At 38.8% G+C, this 25670-nt stretch overlaps 1 protein-coding gene across 2 annotated transcripts in view; it reads right to left on the reverse strand.

Annotated features, from left to right (window-relative positions):
* Positions 1-2244: 2244 nt before the first annotated feature.
* TMEM161B (transmembrane protein 161B) overlaps positions 2245-25670 on the reverse strand; it is a 61008-nt gene continuing 37582 nt past the window's right edge. Inside the window, exons 8-12 of one of the 2 annotated variants that reach the window (XM_040579422.1) lie at positions 25152-25292; positions 21780-21893; positions 20484-20658; positions 18204-18300; positions 2245-17334 (exon numbers count right to left, since the gene is read on the reverse strand). In XM_040579422.1, the coding sequence (XP_040435356.1) occupies positions 17057-17334; positions 18204-18300; positions 20484-20658; positions 21780-21893; positions 25152-25292 (805 nt within the window). In that variant the 3' untranslated portion in view covers positions 2245-17056. The remainder of the gene's footprint in view (positions 17335-18203; positions 18301-20483; positions 20659-21779; positions 21894-25151; positions 25293-25670) is intronic. The other variant, XM_040579423.1, reaches the window with a different exon arrangement.

The raw sequence follows: 25670 nt of genomic DNA on the forward strand, positions 1-25670 counted from the left end.
ATCCATTCCTGCATACAGCTACTGCAAAAAATCCTCCTGCCTCTGTCCCTGAGAACAGGCCTGAAGACTGTTGAAGCTTGTTGTAACGCAGTAACACAGTGTGGTGTATAAGCGATCTCGCACTTAAAAGATGTGAAACAACAGAGATGCTGCAAGGGAGGAAAAACAAGTGCCTCAACACAATTGGAAGCAGTAACTTTTCTTTTTTCTCCTGCCCCCCACCCCCACCCCCCCTTCTCTGCAACGGCCAACTAAAGTAATCAGATAAACTAGGTCAGCACGAATGAACAAGGTGAGCCAGCTGCAAACGAAATGGGCAAAACAGCAATGACTAAGATAGCTGGGAGGGCATACGCACCTGAGTTCAAATCTCTAGGGAACAGTTTCATGCAGCTCTAATCAATTTTTAAATGTGCTTACTCTTGGTTTTTACAAGTGAGTTTAAACCCAGTATTTCACACTGATTTCAGAACTGTATTTTGCATCAAATGACACAATAAACTAGTCGCTAAATTGCAAAAACTTCAGTTAAAGTTTCTTCCTTTTTCAAATTAATCAAAATGCACGCCTTTGGATTCAGCAGGGACTACGTAAGCAGCAGCAACCAGGTTTCCTTACAGACCTCCCACGTACACAGCATGTAAAGCGTACACTTGTCAGTGAGACACAGGCTGATGCACTGAAAGCACTGGGGTGAAGCAGGACCAGAACAGGAATCCCGCCAAAGATGGCGTGGAAAAGAAAATACCAACTAAAGCAAGCACGTGACACTCCTTCAGGATCTCAAGAGTTTAACGTGAGCCCTGGGGACCTCGTGCACCGCCGGGACCAGCAGCAACGCTGACGGGACGCGGTGCAGCTCCTGCCACAACCCCATCCCCACTCAGGATGCAGGAGGTGCACCGGCTGCATCCCCACTTGCTCCTCATCCTCGGGGCAATGCCCAGCCCTCACCTAAGGGGTGGCTGTTCACGGGGAAAAAAATAAAGGGGAATTTGGCTGTAAGCTGCGCTGGGCCCCGACGCTGCTGCCCCTGAATCCAGCAGCCGTTTGCTTCTGCCCAGCCAGTCTGGGACATGCCCGAGCTTAAAAGTTACCGGGACAGCAAAATGCGACCAGGGCCTGCGCACAGATTTCAGAGCTGACCTTGCGGGAGGCAGGTTCCACACCTGGCCCCGCGGCCCTCCCTCTCCACGGGTCTAACCACACAGAGGCCTAGTATTTACCCACTAAACAAACTGTTCACGTTGCTAATTCAGATTCATCGCGGTTTTGTTCGTTCACCAGCGGGACCCTTAATTTTAAAACCCTTTTAACTGAATGACCTGCTGGAAGTACACTAAAGTGATTTAATTATTTTAAAGTTTCCTAAAGGAAAGGTAATGTGCAAACTGATCATTTTTCACGTATACCAGCAGCAGCCATTTTTCAGCATCTTACCCCTCCCGTCCTCCCTTGCACTTGGTTTTACACCCAGTAGCAGACAGGCTGAAGAGCCACTGCAACCATGAAATCTAGCCAAGTAATTTTAAAATAAGAGTTTAAAACTGAGTTTAAGAGCTAATACCAGATAATTCCACAGCGTTGCCTTACTTTTCCTCAAGGTCCTCACAAGTGAGCGTGCCACGGAAAGGCAGGGGAGGGGGAACTTCTGGGGAGAAAGCAGATGAAAAGCCTCACGGAGGACAGGGCGGCAAGTCCCACACGGGTGGGATGCATATTGTCCCAGGCCAAGTGTCCGGGCAAGATCTGAGCTAAGGACTTTCCTTGTGCCAGAGTCTTTGCAGAAAAGCCAGGACACTAAGGTTATGGTAGCAGATACTTTCAATAGATGAGTTAAAGCCCACCTTCCTCATCCTCTTCACCAGTAACTTACCCTCAAAGCGCTTGTATTCTTCCGTCTCTGGGTTTTCGCATAACCAAAGTATGCTTCCTCGATGCCGCTTCTAAAATCCAGTATTTTCACACTGTTGCTGCCACCTGACATTTTGATTTGAGCACAGAACGATGAAACCACCAGTAAATAAATATGTTCAGTCTCTACCAGTTGCACTTTCATCTAAACAGAACACGCTTTGAAACACATAAGAACCAACAGACAAAATTTCTTTCAATGTTTTGACACTTTTATTTTTTTAGGTATACGAAACATTTGTATGTGAAAGGCTTAGTGTAGTCATTTTCTCAGATATAATATCCCTCTCCCAGCAAAGAGCTTGCAAAAAATAAACCTTTACACTTTTATGCAATTGAATCAAAAGAAACAGAAGATGGAAGTAAAAACAGGATTGTAGAGACGAAATAAAACATTGAGAAAGATATTTCATATAAGTACCACAAGCCCTGACCACTTCAAAACTTAGTATTTTGGAGTGATGTTAATACAACCTCATTTGCTTGTTAAAAAGCAGAAATACTGCTAAATCCCCTTAAGCAAATAAGCCAACTTTCAGGGCACTTCTTCCCGCCCGGCTGAAGAGCAGACTTATGTTAAACAGCGCAGCATCACAGACGTCAACAGCTGCTTCGGGCATATTTATTTCTATTTAATGCCTTCCACAGAAGGCTGCTTCCGTCTTGGCTAAAGCTCTGTGATTGAGAAAAAAATACGTGCAAGTTTTGCTGTGTTGACTGGGAAGTTAAGAGAACACAGATGGAAAGCATTGTATTAATCAAAATCTGCTAAACTGAAAGCAACTATTAATTCTGTAATATGAGTTCTTTTTCTGTGAGTTTTGGGTAATTTTGTTTTGTATAGATGCAAACATCAGGAACTTGTGGAGCTGACAGAGGATGGACTTTTTTTACAAAAAGGCAGCAGAGCTGGACTTTATATGCTTTCCCAAAAGGCTAAATACATGCCGCAAGGTGACCTGAGTATGTTTCAACTCTTGCAACAGCTCATTCTCTAAGATGTGTAAGAAAAGTGACTTCTCTAGCGGGAGTAAGGAGAAATGATAAATAACGGTACCGTGGAAGGACAAAAGGAAACAGAGCAAGAATAATGCTGGATTTCTTTCATAACCAAACTCAGAACAAAACCAGCCAAACAGCACACAAGTAGGAAGAAGCATAAAACAATCTAAAGCAGGCGGACAGGGACAAAACAAAGAAAGGTGAGAACATCTCAAGGACAACGGAAATAAGAAGGAAAATTAAACAGCTGTCTATTACTTAATAGGGAAATTAAACAATTTTTTTTTGCTGCTGGAATGTTCCTTCTTTTCCTGATGGCAGCCAGGATACTGAAAGACTACCAAATACTAAGTTAGATGCATGTAATCAGGAGTGCTTGAGGAAGCTCACTGGAGTATTTTGGTACTGGCCAAGAGTCTCACCACACAATTACTGACCTGCCCCAAAATGCTTATGGAGGACAAGAAGTTTCATGGGGCTGAAGACAGGGAAATACAATGTCCACCTACAGAAAGTATGGTGGGTCTTAAACCACCTAACCTACCTTCAATACCCAAAAAAACCCCCCTAACAGATTCCTAATCAACTTGTAAACCCTGAGAGGGTGAAGCGATAATGAAAGCTAACACAGATCTGCCAAGGACAGATCATGTCAAATCAACATAATTTCCTTCTTTCACACAACTGGCCTGGCATGGAAGGGGAAAGTAAGAGACGGTATCTGTCTTGCCTTTATTAAGGTCTCTGAGGCAATTTCGAGAAGGAAATTTTCATAAGCAGAGTAGAATATATGGATTAGGAGCACGAAGCACATACTTGCCACCTGGGATATGACACAGAAGAACTGCCTTAAGCATCTCACTGTTAGACAGGGAATATATAACAGGGTGGGAGGTGTTTGTGTATAAATCCACATACATATAGTACATGTGCATGTGCACTCCTAGGAAGACAATATGCTTCAATATTTTCCTTACCATCTTGGGGGTTGGACTAGATGACCTTTAAAGGCTCCTTCCAACCCAAACTATTCTGCAATTGTATGATCTTAGTATGCTTGCACAGAAAACACATGATAAATCTAATGGACTCAAGTGACGATCTCTAAATTCAAAGTAACTTTGATAGTTATTTTAGACCATTTCTCCAAAGTATTAAAAAAAAAAAAAAAGAAACACAACAAAGTGCCAGGTACTATACTTACTAGAGAAGTAAAAAGCATATATACAAAACCAGGAAATAATCGCCTTGCAGAAGTACTGCATAAAAGATTCTGGGAATTAGGCAACAAAGGTACGAATCAGTGTTGCAAAGCTGTTGCAAAAGAAAAGACAGAGTTTATTGTGAAATATATTAATAGGGCTGTCTTATTAACACTTGGGAGGTGATGCCTGGGAGGGATGAAAGTCAAGGGTGGGAGGAAAAAAAGACTAGAAACACAGTAGCACGCGGTACAAGTATATAAAGGGTGAGTGATAATTGGCTAAATTTGTAACTAGATAACACAGGGAAGTGTGCCTGGTGTCCCTCTTCACGGGTGAGGAAGCAACACGAGTACGGGATGCAGAGAGATGGTAAGAGTGTGCTGGGCTGGCCAAGGGTGAAATGCCCAGGTGGGGACACAGTGGCCACCCGCTGCTCTGCCACAAACAGCACCCCTCAGGTAAAAACCGAGCTTGAGAGAGCAGGCTCCATGTGACAACCAAAACGTGAACAAGCAATATACACAAGAAAAATTAACAGAACATAAATGCTACTAGGGGAGAGAGTCTCCAACCCAGCTTACCAAGGCTTCAGTGACACACAAGGAACCCCCGAATTCCTACTGAAACATCCTAAAGCAACTGCGATAGATTGCCTAACTACCATCATCAAGCATCCACTTCCCAAGCAAGGTTCTGATGAAAAGGTGGTGTTACAGGGGGAGGGGGTCTCCAAAGTAGAATTTCTTGACAGCAACACAACAGTCTCAATAAAAGAGCCACCAAAATTTTAATAATAATGATAACCATATATGGAGGAAAAGAAGAAAATGGTTCTTGCCTCCAGACATTTAAGAGAAGCGGAACCTCAAATTGCCAGCTCAGGCGTGAAGCCAGCATGTGCAACAGCAAACCTGCCAACGGCTGCTGCCGCCTGGAAAGCCAAAACGTGAGCTAGAGGCTAAGTGCCAGTTGTTGATCTCTCATCTAGCTGCTGACCTAAGGAACTCGTCTGCTCTATTGTTAGCTGCAAAATAAAAATCATAAAATTGTAGCACCAGAACAAAAAGTTCAAGTGCTGAAGACTTGTGCTTCTAACTTTGTAAGAGTAATGCTCTCACTCCACTCTTGACATGTTCAATTTGTCACCTTTTAGAAAAGATAATTTCCAGAGAAAGTTTTCTTTTCTGAGATATCATTATGCCCCTAGACAGACAGAACGTAACATTCCTATTTCATCACTTTACATTTCTTTATTTCCAAAATCACCTTTTTTCTAGGTATCAGCAAAACCGTATTTTAAAAGCTGTCACCACTTGGAACTTTTCAAAGGCATTAAAACCTCTGCAATATAAAAAACAGATACACATAGTCTGCGTTAAAGAAATTCAGTCTGTGCGTTTCCTCCTAAGTCATGTGGCAATCCAGCCACAGCAGTGCCAGTCCAAAAGTTCCAAAATTCCCATCTTTAGAACAAAACTGAATTAAACAGCAGTTTACGTGTTTGCTCCCTGGTTCCTTCACTTTTTGTTGATTAACCATGTATTGAGAGCAGTTCTTGCTCACCTGTAATACCTCATAGAGAGGATGTCTGAAGACAACCCAGTGGAGAATTCACCGCTCCAGGCAGCAATGTAATTAGTGACTCGCTCTGTTAAAACCTCATTTTCCACTATTGCAATCTGCCCAGTGTCAGGTCCCAGTCCCTGGTTCCTGCCCTGTCTTCCTCTAAGATTAGAGACATTCTCTATGCAGCTTTTACTCCACATTAAGGTACTTTAACCTTGGAATCTTCCCTTGATACTCCGCAGAGTGCTTTTTACATTTCTCACAGTAAGTCATTTTTCCAGCCCTTAAAACCTCCTCAGCTTTCCCAGGTACTCACAGGAAAACCAGCAGCAGAAGCCGCCTCACCCCGCAGCGTTACAGCGCCGATCCTGCTCACCCTGCATGACACAACAGTCTCCAACTCGCCCCTTTTGGTTTTTAATCTGAGTCACATCCCCTCCCGCCTCCCAGATGTTTTTTAGCAGCACGTATCGAACCACCACGTTTTGCTTTCCTGTGGCCAACAAATCCCTGTCCAGATCAACTGCTTTCTGTATCCTTTGTACCGTGATTTGCAGCCCAGATTCCTTGCTACACAACTCTGCTGTGGTCACCCACCTGCTACATCCCCCTTCCCACTTTGGTGAGCTCGTGCTGCCTGGGAGATGCCAGTAACAGCTTAATCCCACTCTGTGAACAAACAAGAGTACAGGGGAGCTGGAAATCCAGACAAGATGCAGATGTTTGGGCTTAAGATTGTATATTTTACTCTTCTCATCAGGCTGATACCAACACATGCATACATGCAATGAAAAAAACTGGAATTCAGGACCAAAAATTGCAGGTATGTCCTATTCCAAATATAACCCAAAGGAACGGGAAGCAAAGCAGACACCCATGAACCTAAAAAGCTCAGACACATCCAACACCAACTAACAGCCCATATTCTTTTAGTTTCTGACATACGCACAGCTGCTCCACACTATACCCAACAGCATACACCTATAAAAATGAGCATTTTGGGAAATCACACAAGTTCTACACTCATTGAAAAATTGCTTTCAGATCTGACAGGCAGGAAGAACACAGTCATGGGTTGGTATCCAGAATCGCTGTAAGCAGCTTGTGCATCTCATAACTCTGACATAAGGACGCTTTATTCTCCTTTCAGCTTTTAAGGGAGACAGAATTACAAAGCGGCTCCACACTGCACAGACTGGGAAGCTGCCTCTCCCCTGGACCCATCAGGGCTGCACCCCAGGAAAGCAAAATGCTAATCCACAAGAAGCAGTGTTCCAGTGAGGTCTTAAAACACTCAGATATTATAAGAAGCATAAAACATTGCAGGATGGACTCCAGAACAAATGTAACAAATTATGTTCTACTTTGTAACACAGATTTAGAGGGAAACCGAACATTCCTCCAAAGGAGTGATCTCCCAGTCGCTGCTGCATCCGTTTTGCAGTTCACCCATTAACAGCCTGCCTACTAAGCAGGCAAGCAACAACTGTCTTATGCCTTCTTTGAAAATTCTTCATAAAATCTGAATCAAAACAGCAACATCTTCACTATTTTCTCAGCCCTGTCCAGACCAGCAAGCACTGTACAGGTACCCAATGCTTGCCCTCTTGGCTGGAGCTGCCAGGCTCTACCACAGAACAAACTCTGCTAAAACTTAACATTTCAAGAAGTTCAATAGTCCCTGGGCTCTTACACTGATGACCCACGCTCGCACTTGACAGCAGAGGTCAGCTGTGCCAGTTTTCCTCACGGAACACCTTTTAAATCAGTGGGGCTTTTTGCAGTGCGAACCTGGTGGGTTCAAAAGCAAGACGTCATACAACCCTTGAAATCAAAGGCTTGCTTCCAGCCCAGGAGCACGCTGCCAAGGCTGTCACAGCAGCTTCTTGCTGCAGAGCTGATGAACACGCAAAGCTGGAGGAGCAGAGCACACCCCTTCGTGGCAGCCAGTGCTGTGGCTAGCAGAGGGACGGACGCTTTTTCCAGGCAACTGCTGGACTGTCTGAGCTCTGCAGCACTTGACCACTTCACAGGTAGAAAAGGTGCTGTCGAATCAACGGTGCAAGTAACCTGATTGTTTGGTACAGCTCCAGCCAAAGTCCTTTTGAAGGCTGTAACAAATTCCGCAGGGCACAGACACCTAGCCTAGAAAAAAATCTTGAGAAGCGCCTACACTACGTCAGCACCCACTGATTAACTTGGAGCAGCGAACTAGCACCAACACGTTACCCAAAGCATAAGCACGGAATATATAAGCTGCGAGAACACACCGGGTTAAACAGCTATTCTACTGCAAAGTCCTGGGGACTGTAGACTCTCAAGGCAGTCTCAAGCTTCAGGTTGCATGGAGAAAGCAGAAGGCTGAGATGGCTTCCGAGACAAACAAATCTCCCACCACAGCTCACCACCTTCCTCCTAACAGTGACTTTAACCTCATCCTATTATCTGAGACAGGCTGACCACTTTCAGCTGGAGGTCCCACAGCTCAAATGCCTTGCGCTTTGAAATCCTGATCCCCAAAATCAAGACTGGCTCTTCCTAGGGAAGATGCCTGTGGAGGCATTTTTCCCCTCTGTAACAGGACTGTCCTTTATAATCAAAGGGGTCTCTGGCAACACTGTGGTTGTGAGTTAAAGGAGGCTGTTTCCTCAATTTTTTTTTAATTTTTTTTTTTTTACCACTGCAAAACTACCTGAGCAGATCTGGCATCGTGTATCTGTATGTGTTGCATGAATGGAAAGAAAATCCATGCCTAACTGAACATGATATTCCAAAAATGAAATTTAAAAAACAAAACAAAAAAAGGGGGTTATATAATGTTATTACTTTAAGTATATTCCTTCATAGTGCTGTTAGGATGAAACAAATAGAAAGGACCATGCAATGGGTTTTCAAACACATTACTTCTCTTTTTTTTAAGACAGCAAATATAATCCGTTTTAAAGTGATTTCCTGTCAGGAAGGGTAACAGTCAAGAAGATGATAAATCCTATGACTGTACTAGGAAACTCAACATTTCCTCCGCTTACCACGACGTACAGTCAATCTTTTTCCCAGGGAGTTAAATTGTTCCCAAATTTTAATTCTGAAACGCTTAGAAATTAAAACATTTATATACAATCTGTAAGTGGTTCTTTGTGGATAAACTACTATTCATATGACTAAGACACTAATCTGCATTTATACTAGAAAATTGTTTATTCTGCCTCACCCCAAACAGGGAGGGGATAAATGGTCTACTCAATTATTTCTAAAGAAGACATACAACTGCGGCTAGCACAGAAACTGAGAAAAAGTCTGGCTACCACATGCTTTTTGGCGAACATGGAGATTTTGCACAAGCTGGTAGAGTGGGACGTATCATAAAAAAAATAGGAATAAAAAAATCACACTGATAGACAACAAACATTTATTGATCTTTGGCTTTAGAAACCATCCTATTTTGGATACGGGAAATACTATATAAAATAATGGTAGCTGTTTTTAAACCTAGAGCGAGTACTGTAAAACAGTCTATCCTTTTACAGTGCATAAATGCAAGGCATGCAGAGTACATGTAGGGTACTAAAATACTATATAAGCATCACTTGCAGTAGACATTAAGTGTCTAACATGGATAAACACTTTACAAAGGCAAGCAAGTTGATGGGGCAGTTGCTATACAGCAGATATCACAGTTTCTCTTAGATTTGCTGGGGTATTACCATTAGCAACTAATAAATATAAATTTAGTTTTAACACTGGATGCATTATAAAAACAATTATAACATTTCAACAGAACGAATGGGCAATAAGAAAATATAATCCTGCCTCACTCTGCAAAATTTACTGAAGTTAAAGGAATTTAGTCGCCTAGACAACAAACCAATTCTTACTATTTTCACATTAATAAAATGCTGCTCGATACATGGTAACATTAAGCAAGACAAAATCAGCTTCTTAAATGCTCTACAGTAAAAAAAGCAATGTAATTTCTTACACATAGTGTAAGGAAATGTTCAGTAAGCTTACTGGAGCAAGTACTTTCCCCAACAGTGTACTACAGACAGTACAGATTGCTACAGCCGCTTTTTAGAGCTAAAAGCTCAAAATGCTTTTGCAAGCCTTCCTCTGAGGAGGGCTTCCTTTGGTGGATTTGAATCAGCAACACCATCTCAACTTACAAGCACTTCATATTTAGAATGCATAATGAACTCACGAGTAGGCACCTTGCTGCTTCCTCAGTTTTAACTTCCCCACTGGACCAGACCAGGCAGGTTTCACCTTCAGTTCTTGCCATTCTTGGAGGTGGGGAAGTAGCTGAACAGGTAAGCGTGGTTTTGCTATTCAATACCCTAACAGCATTCTAAAAAATTAGAAGGTGTAACTTGCGCCTTTCTTTTTGTGCAGCCGCTTTGCCAGAGGCCAGCCAGCCATGTTACAATCCAGCTCTTTCATACTCTTTGTGCCCCACATCCATGTGGACGGGGTGAACTTCAGTGCAGCCTCAAGCAGAATCACTTACCTGGCTGAAGTCATTGAAGTCACCATGTGCCTGCACAGCTGGGGCAAAACCAACACCCAAGGTGAAACTATAAAACTTTGTTAAAGTCAACCTGTTCAGAATTGTGTATGTCCTCTCCCTCAGTCATAAAAAAAAAAAAAAAAAAAAAAAAAAAAAAAAAAAAAAAGAAGAAGAAGAAGAAAACTGAATGCACAGATGGCAGTGGAGTGTTATACTACCAGTCAGGTAGTGGGCAAAGCTATTACTTCAATGATAATCTAACAGGAATGGAAAAGATTTCTTCAAAATCTTATTTGCCTCCAATGTGTAATAACCCTAAATGCACATGGACACTCTATATGCCAAAAACTGCAAGGAAACAATGATTTCACAGCAAGGCCCATTTTAAGGGCTAGCAGTCTTTGCATCTCCTTTCCAAAAGTTAACCTGCTATTATGTAGCAAAGTAAGTACAAAGGTACACCCAAGAAATTTTAAGCATGTCTTCTAGAGACCACCCACGCTGAGGCACTTTAGTCTACAGTGTACAAAAAGAATGCAATGTAGCCGTAGGTTGTTTATTATTTGTAGTAATTGTACCTAAGTATTATCCATACAGACTAAAAAAATAAACAACAAAACCAAACAAGCACACCACCCCAAAACCAACCAACAAACGCCCACAAAACCTCAACCCAAAATAGAGGAAATCCCCAAATCTCCTATTCACAGATCCCCATGAACCTCTAAAGCATGAGGCAAACGAGACAATTTGTTTTGGAACAGCCAGCAATGCAATACCAGTCAGGACAGGTCAATATCACGTGACAACCGTTTGACACCGTCCTCACTGTGAAGCATGATGGTCTTAATATTTGTAAAGCTGTAACTATAAAAATTGTCTTTCAGCAGTAATTTAGCAATAAGATGAAGTTAGACATTACATAAATAACATCGGAGGTTTTCCAATTTGGCAGATACTGAAATGAAGGGAGGGAAGTCTGTTCTTCTTAGGTTTGTTCTAGAGTAGGAAGTACTATGTGCTTTTCACTTAAAAAGACGAAAAAAAAAGAAAGACTATTAACAGAACAACACCACTGAATTCATGTGTGTTCCCAGCATCAGAGACTTATTTAAAATAAAATATTTACAACTTGGCAGATATTCCCTGTGCAATTCGTAACAAGTCTACCTTATGAGAAATTTTAGTCTTAAATTATTTAATAGCATCTTTACACTAACATTTGCTCACATAAATGGGAAGACTGACACATTAGACAGTTCCCTGTAATTGCTATTACAGAGTATTTCCCCACATGTATTCCTCCTAGAAAACTTTACATACTGAAAATGTGCAAGATCGTTATCAACGGGACAAAGGAATCATTGAAGAGAAGAAAAACAAAAACTGTTTGTTGGCACATCATGACACGTGTATGAACTGTACTTAAAAATAAAATTCCTGGTGCATTTTTCATTGTCCTAGGTCTTTATCAAAAATACTATAAATATGCATTCTCAAAGCTTAGAACATATACAGGAAGCAGTTACAATGAACAGAGGAAAAGAGAACAAGGTTCACTTTAAACAGAAGATATTTTAAGCCAGGTTTTAAGAAATACTTAGCAGCATCATAAAACAAACAGAAATGGCCTACTACTAAGGAGTTTGTAAAAAGCTACTCTCAAAACCCTACTGAGGTGTTTGTTTTATAAATAGCAGAGTCATATAGATAGCATGTTGTTGAGAGAAATCCTGCAAATCCAAGTAAGAACTCTTGACTGATGTGTGATCACACATGGAAAAAGTTTGGTATTTACAGGTGGATTTCACACTTCAGTATAAAACTGCATTTGTTAATACTTCAGTCTGGACATCAAGTTAGAAAAAAAAAAATGTAGTGCAGAAGTATTTGACCTCTAATTGCAGGCACTGGTATTAAAAAATGCAAAGATGATCCATGGTATCAAGATTAAAAATAATTACCATTTAAAATGCCATTGAAATCAAAGTTAGAAAAATACATACACACTGGCACACAAAACAATGTCCAGTGCAGTATTACTCTCCCATCAGTCCACAGTGAGAGACTGGAAAAAGTTAAACGCAGCATATACAGATGTCAGGAAAAGCAGCCTTGAAATAACATCTTGGCCTCGTGATCTCACCCACAGAGGAGGAAGACCTTTCAGCCCAGCACTGCAAGTGAAGATCAAACATGCCATCCACCTCAGTCAGTGCGTGCTCTGCCAAAGCCACAAAGCATGGCAGACCTTCCTAAAGAAGAAGTTGCACAAAAATCATGCTGAAGCACAGACTGACTACTCTGCATCAGCTTACTTAACTAGATTTGACATTTTGCTTCAATACTTGTTGCCTAGATGCTCTTTAGAGTAACATCAGAGAGGTCAAAATATTGCTCTTAATTTACCATTTGAGATTTAGGACTTAGGCTGCAGATGCTGAAAATAACAGTCTTGTTTACTCATAATGGTAAAAATTCACATTTTGTATTTTATTTAGGATACAACTGACCTGCTGTTGCCTTCCTTCCTTAAGGTTCTGCTCAGCCATACTAAAAAACTTGTCCAAGAGAGCACATGATTTTCTTTGGCCTCATTCTGATTCAGTATTTCTATTTCCTCCATGCACCACTTATTAATTCTTCAGTCTTAACTAAAACTTTCTAGTTAAACTCATAGTGACAAAATGAACCGTGGGGTTAAGTCTGGGGGTTTTGTGGCTAACAAACAAATGCACAAATCGTGTCACGTGGCAAAGCATGAAGCATAGCATTTAAAAACTGTTCAAAATCTTCTCTGGAGAAAGAAGCTAACATTCAAAAGGAAAACACAGGGCTTTGAGAATAAAGAGGCATATGGCCTTTTACCTTGTAGAGCCTCCCAACAGCAATAAGACCAGACAATTTACATCTTCTAAGTGGTACATCCAAGACCTCTATTACCTGTTAGCTGTAGTTACTGTGACATAGTACAAACTTTTAATTGTTCCTTTGAAGTCTGCCAAAACTTCTGTACTCCCTAACCACTCCATTCACTGAGGTTATGCTACCCAATTGTTGTGATGATGCATCTTTGTGGCATTTGTGTTGGTAGGTGAGTTTGACTTTACAACCCAGGTAAGCACACATTTCTACTCACACATCTTGCAGTACTTACAATTCAAAGGAGAACAACTGCCATAGAAACCAGTTTTCTAAAGCATGTCCTTACGCACAAGGATGTTCTGTTATACAGCTATTAACTGCTTTTCTGCCATTACTTGATCTGTTGATTCTTGTGCAAGAGAAATATGGAAGAGGAAAAAACTGTGCAGCTAAAAATACTTCAAAACCTGGCAAATCCTTTAGCTTGAGATGGTACCAAAAAAGGACAACTGCTGCCTGAGAACACTGCCTGCAAAGTGGAAGCATAGGCTTGTTAGAATCTCTTCTCCTTTTCCTAATCAATTTCTCTAAGCTCAGAAATAGCCCAAATGTTATGTTTGGACTTCCCTGAACTTGCTGGAAGACTTGGATTTATCACTAACTTAACACCTCGTCTAACGGGACTTCCATAATAAAAGTGCAAGTATTTAAACAATCGTTAACAAGTTTGTATTTCAGCTGGAATTCAAAGTTACTTGTACTATGGAAAGGAACTACTCCTTCAAAAATAAGATTAATTTAAACCAAGCCAACAAATTAAAAAAAAAGTACAATCCTGAACTAATTTAGCCAAGTCAGTTTAGGGAATGTAGGGAAAAAGCTGTGGATAGGAAAAAGAAGCCAAGTTAACAAGTCACATTACTGGAGTGAGAAAAGAGAGATGTGAACTCAGGAAGAAAGAAAGAAACGTTGATTCTTTGTCAAAGGCACCTTTCCTTCTAAAATCTCACAGAAATTAAGTAGGTAGTAGGTAAAATGCAAGACAAAATGTTTAAGAATCCTGAATAAAAACTACTAACTTTTCAGTCATGTTTTACCTGCTTTTCCATTTCTGCAAGATGCTTTTTCCTGCTCCCCCAGGTGCTGATAAAGAATTGCATGGGAAAAAAAAAAGCACACTTGCCAGCTGCTGTTTTAAAGGAACTCACTAAAGAAATGAGCAGATACTCCTTTGAAGCTTACATCATATACATGGAAGTCAGGACTATCAGGGTTGCTATTTTACTTTAAAAGCCCCCTTTTTTTAGCACATCAGGTAGTTCCAGGAAGCACTGCTCACAACCGCAGCAATATGCTCCCTCTAGTTTGTCACCTCACAATTCAAAAGGCATTTATTGCTATCTTCTAGTTTTTAATAAGCTTCCTAGACTTATGTAAGGATTAAATGGATCCGAAGAAAGACCAGCTCCCACTCAGATCAGACTGCTGACCAGAAGGTCAACCATTCAGTTCTGTGGAACAATGAAACAACAACGGCCAGAAGCGCTGATCTTAACACCAGCAAAGTCCAGGTGCCTATTTTTCACTGCGATCAGTGTGACATCTGAAGAATAAAACAGCATGAGCTCTTACCAAAAGCTCCGTGAAGCTCAGCTACACAATTACCTCTGCTGAATGCAGTATATAATAACTACAGTTCACTTTTACTTAAGAGCTTCCAGAATAAATACTTATGCCAACAGAAATCGTTACTTAACGTCATTTTGAAGTCTTCTCTAGTATACAAAGCTTATTCCTGTCCTTCACATTGCAACAGGTTACGTTCTCCTGTACAGTGAGCTAATTCAGCCAAGTTCACTATCAGAATCAAACTGCACTACATCGTTTCATTGTCCTGAACAAAACATAAACATTAGATACCTAACCGTAACTTAAAAGCTGGCCTTATTAATTCTATTAGTAATGATACATCTCAAACTAACAGCAAGTGAGTCCAGTATTGCTGGACCTGTCATATTTTGTCATTCTAATTTCCTAGGAATGTTTTGAGATGTGAAGCTATTAGAGTCAAATATTTTTCTTTACGCCAGTTCACACAGTTAAGCCTTAGTCCCCATTAGTTATGAAACGCTGGTGTGAAAAAAAGCTTGCAGCACCAGTAGCACTGAAATACTATACTGCAATGAAACAGGTAGAACCATGCAATATGTTCTCAGACATCCAAAATGCATGCGGTAGGTACTACCTGGTGTACACAAATCTTTCCCTACTATCAGTAAATACAATTTAATAAACTAATAAATAACTTAAAAAGGCATTCAATATAGTAAGACAGTTTATCACCAGCTTAAATTCTTGACTTTCTGCATTCGTTCAGTTTGTTTTCCCATATGGTAGGTTTGCTACATATTAAATATTCAGTTACACGTTTCCATTTATAAATGCTTATTATATGCCAAAGCTGTACACAAATTCAAGAGAAAAAGAACAGTAACATAAAAACAGCTAGTATTAGTTAAAAAACCCACTGACCTCTGCAAAGTGTAATATTAACTTTTTTAAAAAGCTACTGCATATAAATTCCCATTCCTGTTTTGCAATTATACAAAACATCTGAAAAAACTGTCGTTCTACTTTGTTCTGTAATGGTTTTATATTTACGATCCCTCTAGTTAAGCAAAGCTTGTGAAATTAATGCTTTGCTCCTCCTTATTATAGCAGGTTTTTTATACAGAAAATCTATTTCTGAAGCTAACAGATATTAGTTGTTACTATATGGCCAAGTTACCCAGATTAGAGTGGCAAAAGATGATCTGACAGAGCAGAAATATCAAGATTAACAGTTTAAGTAGATCTTTTCTTCTAAAAGAGCGTGAGTTTCTTTAGTATAGCTAAGTACCTTTGAAGAGGCACCAAAAACAAATAGCCCTTTCAACTGAACTTTCAAAAAAAAATTTAATTTTCATTCCAAAAGGGATCTTGAGATTACTAGACAAACATACATCCCTCTCCCACGGCCCTGTAAGATACATTCAGTAATTTAAAATAAAGATTCCATATTTTATAACTTCATATATATTATATATTTAATATATAATATATATTTATACGTACATTACACAGATACATACACTCTCAGTCAGCAGGATTAAACTGTTTTGTTTTGAAATGTTTGATTGGTGTCACTAATCTTCTACTATTTTCTGTGAATTCAACAAAATTTATCTATTACCTGAAAAGAAGAAATTTAAAAGATCCAAATGGAATCTGTGGATCAATAGTAGCACCAATACAAATGGCCATTACTTCAAAATGACTGCAGGGACTGAAATAATGTATATTTTATAACTCTCACTGCACAAGCATTCCTGCAAAATATTTAGGCAGCAATACCTGTCAGCTCCACATATCTGTTCCGGTTAAATTTAAATTTTATACAACTTTCCTTACTGTAATATACAGCATTTCTTTTGTCCTGTTGGATTATTTCATTTTTCACGGAGAAAAGTGATCGATAGCTATCCAACAGAATATTTTTTTTTTAAATCCCCTCTCTCCTTCTGTTGTATGGCTCAGTTTCAAGATTTAATCGATAGGCAGCCACTATAACCAGTACCCTTCTAACACAGTTCAGTCACTGACTGTTGATGTTTAAAACACAAAGTTTTGAGGTTGGCTTGCTATTTATGGAAACCAAGATACTCGGAGGTCATATCTTTTCAGTACACTCGCCACCACCTGCCGCACAATAATATCAGTCAGTCCCAATACTATAATTCAATTAAGTTACCTACCATTTGGATAACAAAAATAACAAACCCAGCTGCAATTTTAAACATTATAAGAATATTCACCCTGAGAACACAGAGGAAGTGTTTAAAAAAAATTCTGATATGTTTTCTCTTCATATATAGTTTTCTTCTTTTCTCTTCATCTCCTCTTGGGTACCTGGGTTTGTATCTAGCATTTGACCTCACACTTGCTTCGTCAGTTGACCTGTTCATGCCACAGTCAGGTACTGGTGATAGAAAAGCCCAAAAAGGCTTGTAGAAAAGAGGCAAGCAGCAATCCACCAGGTGAGGAAAGACAGGAGTCCCCGGAACAGGAGAGGAGTGAAAATATTCTTTAGGCTTCCCAAAGCCATTGTTATTTGTACTACAGTTACTTTCATCTTTCCATCAGCAGGTGGAGACTCAGAATAAACTGAATTGGGAAGCAGACTGTTTTCTGCTGGAGTGTCAGAATTCAGTTCCGGGTAGATGCCCCAAGAATAATTACCTGTTAAAAACAAACGCGTAACAGATTTTTGTAGAATTAAATGCAAGTTCTGTTACCTCTATCACTCTATAGATCATCTTAGATATATTTTTCACACACACAAAACCAAAAAATTTGGAAGCTTTTATAACTTAGTAAGTGCCAATTCTATTCATCTGCATGGCTTCCTGATCATACTGCTAAGCTATTAGGGTAGGATTCATCTTAACTTTTCATATCCTAACATCTACATGTGATACAGCTGCCTTGGGACCCCCGTGAGCGCTGGGTATGATTCATCTCACCACATGTAGTTGTCTACTCCAGAACGGGATGAATCACAGCCTAATAAAGCCTACCTCTTTCCGCTGACATTTTGTAAAAAAGAATGCCATGACTGCATGGCAGGCTGTGAAAGACATCCGTCACAAAAAAGAAATAAAGAAGAAAAAAAAACCAGAGTGACATCAGATCTCCCAATAATGAAATAATCCCGTATCTCATAATTTCCATTCAAAAAGCCTACCAAAGATTGAAAAGATGAAAAAAAAAAAATCTTTTAAACAGATGCTCATAAGGTTAAATCAACATTGCTTTATACAGCTCATCTTTAAAATACTTTTTTAAAAGACAAATACTTCAACAGAAGTAAACAGCTTAATTGGTAGTACTGCACAATTTCTCAGAAATAAATCAAACGAATTAGCATATAATTGAAAGATGTCAAAAGCAGCGACAGAAGAGGACTGCTTAAAAGCCACACATCAGAATGTTTTAAATTGCAGGAAACTGCAATGTATTTCTGTACTGCAAGTACCGGTACCTTCAAATTCTCCTTAGCAAGCTGAAAATATAACAGAATACATTTTTGTTGATCCAATTTTGCCTACCTAGTGTTTTCAAGAGCAAAGTTGTGTGAAGGAGCATTACCAGTGGTGCAACATACTGCAGTGCAATTACGCAAAGATAATAGAATACTCGAGCCACCTGGGAAAACAGAGTAGAGTAATTCATGAGTTCTGGATGACCAAAGCAAACTTTTTTGAACACATCTAGGAAAAACTGGCAATTTATTTCTTTTTTTCTTTTTTTAAAGAAAAGAACCACTACTTATGCATTAAAGCAGTTTTTAAAGTTTTCTAGCACATCTTGGCACGTGACATACTATCTTCAAAAGACCTAATGAAGAAACCTCTATAATGAACTCTAGTTTCAGGACATTTACATATCTGAGAGGAAGTGCTGAAAGGAAATAATTAAAAGCATCAGTACTGTTAAAACAAACAGAACTGATTTTGCTTCTGCAAACTGCATCTCATATCATTCAAAGACTCCTATTTCAATACACCAGAATTCAAGCTAAATATACGCTTGATTTTTAAAGTCCACAGCTATTTAGAAACTAAATCCTGTTTCAAAAATTAAGTCGTAGTCAGAGTCCAAAGCCTCATAAAAAGTAAATTAAAGTTTAGTTAACATTGCAGACCCTTTTCAAAAGTGAGATATTTTTAATATTTCCAACTGTGAAACACCAGTATTTTAAAAACAATGACAAGATGACACTTTATTAGTAACTAATCATGATAGCACTTAAATGTTCTTTATTTCAGGTCTACGTTATGGTTCATTGAAATCAACTCCGATTTATTCCTCCCCCTGCTCCCAATCTTTTCCAACTTTCTTGAGATTGTTACACTACATATTTTACATAAGCTATTGACCTAAACCACTAGACCAAATAAAGAGGAAAAATTCATAAAATCAATAGCAAGCAAGCAATGAAATAAAGATAACTGGATTTTAGAAAAGAACAGAATACTGAGTGGCAAAAAAGATGAAGGCAGACATGACTTTTTGGAAATACCTCTAAAACCTCAAAGGGCTTCATGATGAACAAGCATCAAAAAACTAATGTAAGAAAAAACAGTAAGACACTGGCAGAAGAAAAAGCATGAGACAAAAAATACTGTAAGATAATTGATGGAATATGATAAAAAGAACAAATCAGAAAGTAATGATCACTGTAGGATGACAGATAGGAAAGCCTTTACTGGCAGAAGTTCCAGAAGAAGATAAAGCAGACATGACTAGCAAAACAAGACAGGACTTCATTTGGGGGCTATGGCCTTCTCAAAAAGAAGATACAAAGACAGTGGATAAACAGATTTAGAAAACATCACGTAGAGAAGACATTATCGTTTTATAGATAGGATAGAAGCTCCCAGAACTAAAATTGTGCATCCACAGCAACCAGCACAGTTCTGTTCTAACCAGTTGCTGCCACCTGTGTTTCCTTTTTTCTGAAAAAAATTGCTAGCCACTTTGTGAACAGCTATGGCATAGTCCACTCACAACCTTCACATATTCAGTGAAGCCAAGATTATTATAAGTAATAGCAACAATTCTAAGAGAGAAATCTTTGTCTTATGGCATACGCCAATATTCCTCCTGCAATACACGCCAACACAGAAGGATCATCCGGCAGCACTATCGCACAACCTTAGAAATGTAAGTTTATTTTGCAGCAACATGCATACCATTCTACAACAAGCTTACAAATTTCTACCTCCTCAGTTTGTTGATGGTATGTTTTATGTCTTTAAAAAAAAATAAAAATAAATAATTTTCCTTTGCCACTTACAAAGATAGGCAGTTTTATAACTAGGCTAGTGCACTTGAGAGTAGTCTGACAGAATTAAGCCTGTCTCATTTTATTCCAAAATATAACCACCTCATCTTCAATTTTGCCTCAATTTAAAAATTATAGTTGGGATTAGCCAGCAGTATTTTATCCTGCTATCTAAATTCAACTCTTTTTCCCACGTTGTAGCTAGAGATCACCACTCTCCCTGTGCACTCCTCAAGATCTATTCATACTGAACAGAAACCCATCATTTTTGTACCTATTTGTGAAGAACAATTCATGAAGGATCTTTTGTAACTTCCGAATAACTTAAGCCATGCCATCTGCACAATACGGATGATATAGCCCTGCGAACTTTGGTGTGCAGAATTTCTCTGTAATGGTGCTATTTTTATAGAAGATACAGTTTCGGAAGCTTCACTCAGATTTCAGCTCAGCTCTGGTGCCACAGAAGACACAAACTGGAAAAAAGCATTTGTACAGACAGAGCACTCCAAATATGTAACCTCAGTGCCATCATACTTACCATTTTCTGTAAATCAACCATACTTATTCTGCCAGCTTCCTTTTTCATCTGATCCACACTTTTCTGGGCTAAATTCAGATAGGCCTGTAAATGATGACGCATCATAGCCAATCTTAAAGCACACAACAGGATTATAATCCACAACCTGAAGGTGTCAAATGTATCTTCTGACATTCTGTGGAGAGGGAAAAAAAAAAACAAACCCAGTAATGCTATCTTCCAAAAGTCACCAGCTGCTACAGTTATTTGTTTGTATCATCTGTAAAGAAATCCTGAAGCATATTGTAAAAAAATACTTAAGGCACAATCTACAGTTACCAAGTTCATGTGCAAGCAATATTCATTTTGCCCCCGCTTCTCTCTCTACTGCTACGTCTCAGTAGCCCTATTACAGCATTAGATCCTAATTAGTATCCATTTGTCTGTGAACAAGAACAGCTCTTAAATGGTTAAATTCTGAGTAATGGAGACAGGACACTAAAAAACAAGCTTGCTCAGTTAATTACAGGCTTCTAGATAAGCAAATGTGTGCATCAGTTGCCTCAGAATAAATGAGGGCTGTGCTATAACAGGGTAAGGGAAACTAAGGAACAAAACAGAAGCACAAAATACATGTATTTGCTATGTTTTATGTAATAGTTCAGTGGTCACAGAATCACCTCGGAAGCCTATCTTAGACCTAGAAAGCAATAAAAGTGTCAGCTAATGATATCTGTTTCAAGTCTATTTGAATACTACTGTTTTGAACTATCCAGACTAATAGTGACAATGGCAATCACCTCCGCTGCCTACACAATATTTATTTCAGATACCATCTTCCTGAAAATTCCTCCCCTTTTTATGTTTTAAATATGTTAGCTGTCAATTCCATACGCACTTATCTACACACAGATCTTAAGACAAATCACTTGGGTCAGTTCTTATGCCAATGTATCATGACTCTGCAGTGAAACCACACCTCTCCTACATCAACACATAAAACATGAGGTTCAAGAAGGTGGCAGTGAGGTGGCATTCCACCCCTAGGAAGAACAACCCATCCCTCCCAAGGACGTGCCAGAAGACAGCAGCTTTCTGGGAACCACCACTTTAACATTCAACACTGTGTGACTAATTCTCATCCTTGCAAAATAACAGAATCTCTTTAGAGCTCAGCTGCAACTTCCACAATACTTTTGACAGCAGATGCTATTAAATTTTAAGTCCTTCACATTTCTATGATTTTCACAGGGCACTACTCAGATGTATGGCTCTGTTAAAAATACCCCAGAAAAAAATCTTTAAAGGTAATCTTACAAAGGGATGCTCTCTTTGCCCAAAGGTGGGTTCATAATGCAGTCCTTAGTGATTGGTTTTACCCACAGTAGAACCATAAATAAAGGCGCCAAGAAGTTTATATGTAGCAATATTCTGAAAGAAGAAAAGAAAAAGGGGGGGAAGTTATTAAATACAATCACCATACTTTTTAAACTGGGGATACAGGTTCAAAAGGAGAAATCCATGACTTAATGTTTCCACAAAACAGTAATATTATATACTGTGAAACCACACTGCCTGTGGCTTTAAAAAGTGCTTTTAGAGTATCTGAAAACTTGTTTTATTCCAAACAGCCTAACCAAAGGAGCTAGATGCCACAACTACAAACAGTTGAATATTTCCATACGATGGTGTACCATCAAACTGCACTAGCTACTACAGTTTTAATCTAGAGCGTCAGCATCTCAGTTATATAAAGGAAATATGCTGCTGTATTACTTTTTTTTTGCTTTATTGAAAATTTACTCAGATTAATTTCCATTATCTACATAGACCAGGGGAAACAGTTCTCAGAGGTCAGTTTTCCCAGTTTAATGAAGATTTTTTACTTAGGAACCTTGACTAAATGAAACTTGGTACTCACATTCAGTTAAAGATACACTGAAAAAACAAAAAAGCCATCACAGCTATTCCATTTTAAAACCATTGTATGAAACTGCACCGTTAATGTAAAATAAGTACTCTCTTGAAATCTTTGAGTACAAGACAGACAGCAGGACTTAAAAAGTGGAGATAGGTTTCTGGAGCTTTTCCTGAAATTAATATCCTTCTTCACCTCTGAATCACAGATCCCAATCATTTTTCATTACTAAAATGAAACGAAAACAGTCAAAAGAATTCAGAGCTGTAGAGCTGGTGGTTTTGCTAGTGCAGTGCTTCCTCACTAACACAATCAGCTTGTCTATACCTCCGTCTCCAATCAGAGCGCTTCTACACTATAGAAAAAATGAGGTAATCAAAAGTTATTCTAAAGAACACAAGAACTTACTGATTTCAAACTATCAAGCTTCCCAAAACCATTAAAATGTTTGTACATTTCAGAAGATGTCATCAGACACACATTTAAATCATTGGTTTCAGATGAAGAAACAAACACTACTAGTTTTTCAGTGTTGCTAGGGAACATGACAGCATCAGAGAACAGTCCGAAGCATTTCAGAAACGTGAGAAACCATTTTACCTGAGCTTCTATTTAGTTAAGACATCTGAGTTAATGGACTGGAATGTGCCAAAGGGCAGCAAGAATCCCTTTCTGTTTATTTGAGTACAGGGAGAGAGGCTGAAAGACTCTTGAAGCAGGTTCTGGGAAATGAGGGAATGTGTACGAAAATGGTACAAACTGATTAAGAAGACTCCAAAATATATGAAGGGAAGGATACTGCTACTAAAGAAATAAAATCAAACCAGCTAGCAAAACGAAAAGGGACAGCAGATTATTTTTACTCTGTTTACCCCCCAAAAAACCTTACTCCCTATATACATAAAAAAACACATTAATCATGTTGAACATATTAGTGAAGTAGTAGTTAATAACTTTTTTTTATATTTTTTTCTCTGTTAGTGTTCCCTGCAAGTTAAGTCTCCCATTCTGTAATAGAACGGGAAAGGGAGCTTTGTCCCCTATGGCTTTTTGCTTCTGTTTTTTGGAAGGGATTTTTCTTGGTTGGTTTTTGGGAGAACCTGGGGTCTGATGGTTTTTTGGGGCAGCTTTGGGGATTTGAAGGGGTTTGTTTGAGTTTTGTTTCTTTGGAGTTTTCTTTGTTTTGGGGTTGTTGTTTTTCTCTCAAAAGTAGACCATGTATTTGACTGCAGAGAAAGGCATTGTTTTCCTGCACCCAAATTAGACAGCTTTGTATCAGTGACATGTCATCCTCATTTACTACTCCCTTTAAGTGACTGTCAAACAACTGCAAAGTCAATAATTATCTACTCATTGACAAAAACACATCACTAAGGGCAAATACCAATCTCTTCAAGCTAATTAGAACCTATCACTTGACAACGATTCTCTGTTTATAATTGCATTACCTAATTACACTGATATCTGACCAAGTTTTGACATACTTAACATAATTTTTATATTGTTCCAGTTGAACAGTCAAAGTATTGGGAGACTTTTAAAAATAATTTGTTCAGTGTTGCACAAAGTTATTTTCAATGACCCGTTCCAATATACTCTAAACATTAGGTTAGAGAAGACTTATTTTTCATAATCCTATTCTAATGGATACTAATGTCCCCTGTAGTTCTTGATTAATAAATCTCTGTTTTAGAGAGTTTCTGCCCAGGATCACATGACCACAGATTAAGGAAGATGTTGGAAAATTAGAGGATACTTAAAGAAAAAGCACAAGAAATTTTAAAATATTGAGAACCATAAAAATTTAAAACTAAGCAGTTTATTTAGCTGAAAAGAACAGATTAGGAAGTGACTCAGTCACAGTCTACACAGACAGAAATTTACAGCAGATACAACAAGCCAACAGCTTGCAGCTGTAACTGAATGCATTCAGCTACAATGAGTGCAAGTATAACACAGAGTACTTGGTTATAAATTTACCAAGAGTGAAGGACACAATTTAAAGACAGATTAATTTTTAAGCTGGTCATTTTTGGGGCAAAAAAAAAAATAATAATGCAGTCTCAACATAAAGCATTTTCGTATCAGAAAATACAATGGTTCTCTTAGGAAAGTGACCAGGTTAAATGATCACAATGGACTATGCTGTAGAATCTGTCATTAATGTGTATCAAGCATCAAATTCAAGATCTATGAAAGATATTTGGAGCTTTCTCCCTCAACTAAAGAATGCTGAAGAGAGTTAAATCAGAGGCAACATCTTATTACCAAACTCAAGCATGGCTGAAAATGAAAATATTCCTTTAAACTGGTATTAACATCTGAACCTTGTGACCTATTCTGGGGCACCTTTTCTGTATCTCTTGCCCTAAATTTGTTAAAGGCATGATGCCCACCTGGAAGTGGGGGTGGAAAAAAACATGTCTGTTTTTGTTGCTCCTCTACTTCCTGAAAGTTATCTTAACTTCCAAAAAGATATAATGGGGGAAAGGAAGAAGCAAGCAGAAACGTTCATGGTGGAGCTCTTGCAGGAGGAAAGGAAAGCTCCTTTAATTGGGACTCTAATTACAAGGCAAAGAATGTAACAGACTGGCAGAGCACAGGCTGAGCAGAAAGAGGCAGGTGGCAGGTCTGCTCAAGATACGAAAAGCAGGCAGCAACAGAAGTCTTGGTCACTACCTTCCTGTTTGAATAGTTTGAATTGTTTATTTTCAGACATTAAAGATTTAAGACTGAGTAGCATATACCTATGTGTATATAGTTTCTCTTACTGTGTTATTTTTTCTGTTGCTAAATTCAGAGCATCCAGATGCATTTGAGCCAGTCGCAAGCCAGGGAATGTCAAAAAAGCACCAATAAGTGAACACAGAATAGCCAGGAACAATTTGAAGGTTAGTTTAGACACAGGACCCCTAAAAGAAAAGAAAGGAAATAAGCATTTTCTTGGGGAGGAAGTTGGGGGGGTGGGGTATCAGAGACTACTTTCAACTCAACAGTATCTAACATTTAATAAAAAAAGCAAACAGTATTCTATGGTCTTACTCTGGAATACCAGCATTATTATAAACCAAACAGGAGTTCAAATAAAAAAATAAATTAAAAAAAAACCAAACAACAAATCACCTATTTATTTCCTAGAAAAATAGAAAACCTAAGCTATTGCCTATGAAATGTTAAGTTTGTTAGTAGAGAAGAACAAAAAAAGGAAAAATTTTATATTGTAATTAACAACAAATTATATAACAGAAATAGCAAATTGAATTACTTCAATGATTATGTCTTAAGAGAAA

Source organism: Falco naumanni, chromosome Z, assembly GCF_017639655.2.
Source record: "Falco naumanni isolate bFalNau1 chromosome Z, bFalNau1.pat, whole genome shotgun sequence".
Taxonomy (NCBI): Eukaryota; Metazoa; Chordata; class Aves; order Falconiformes; family Falconidae; genus Falco; species Falco naumanni.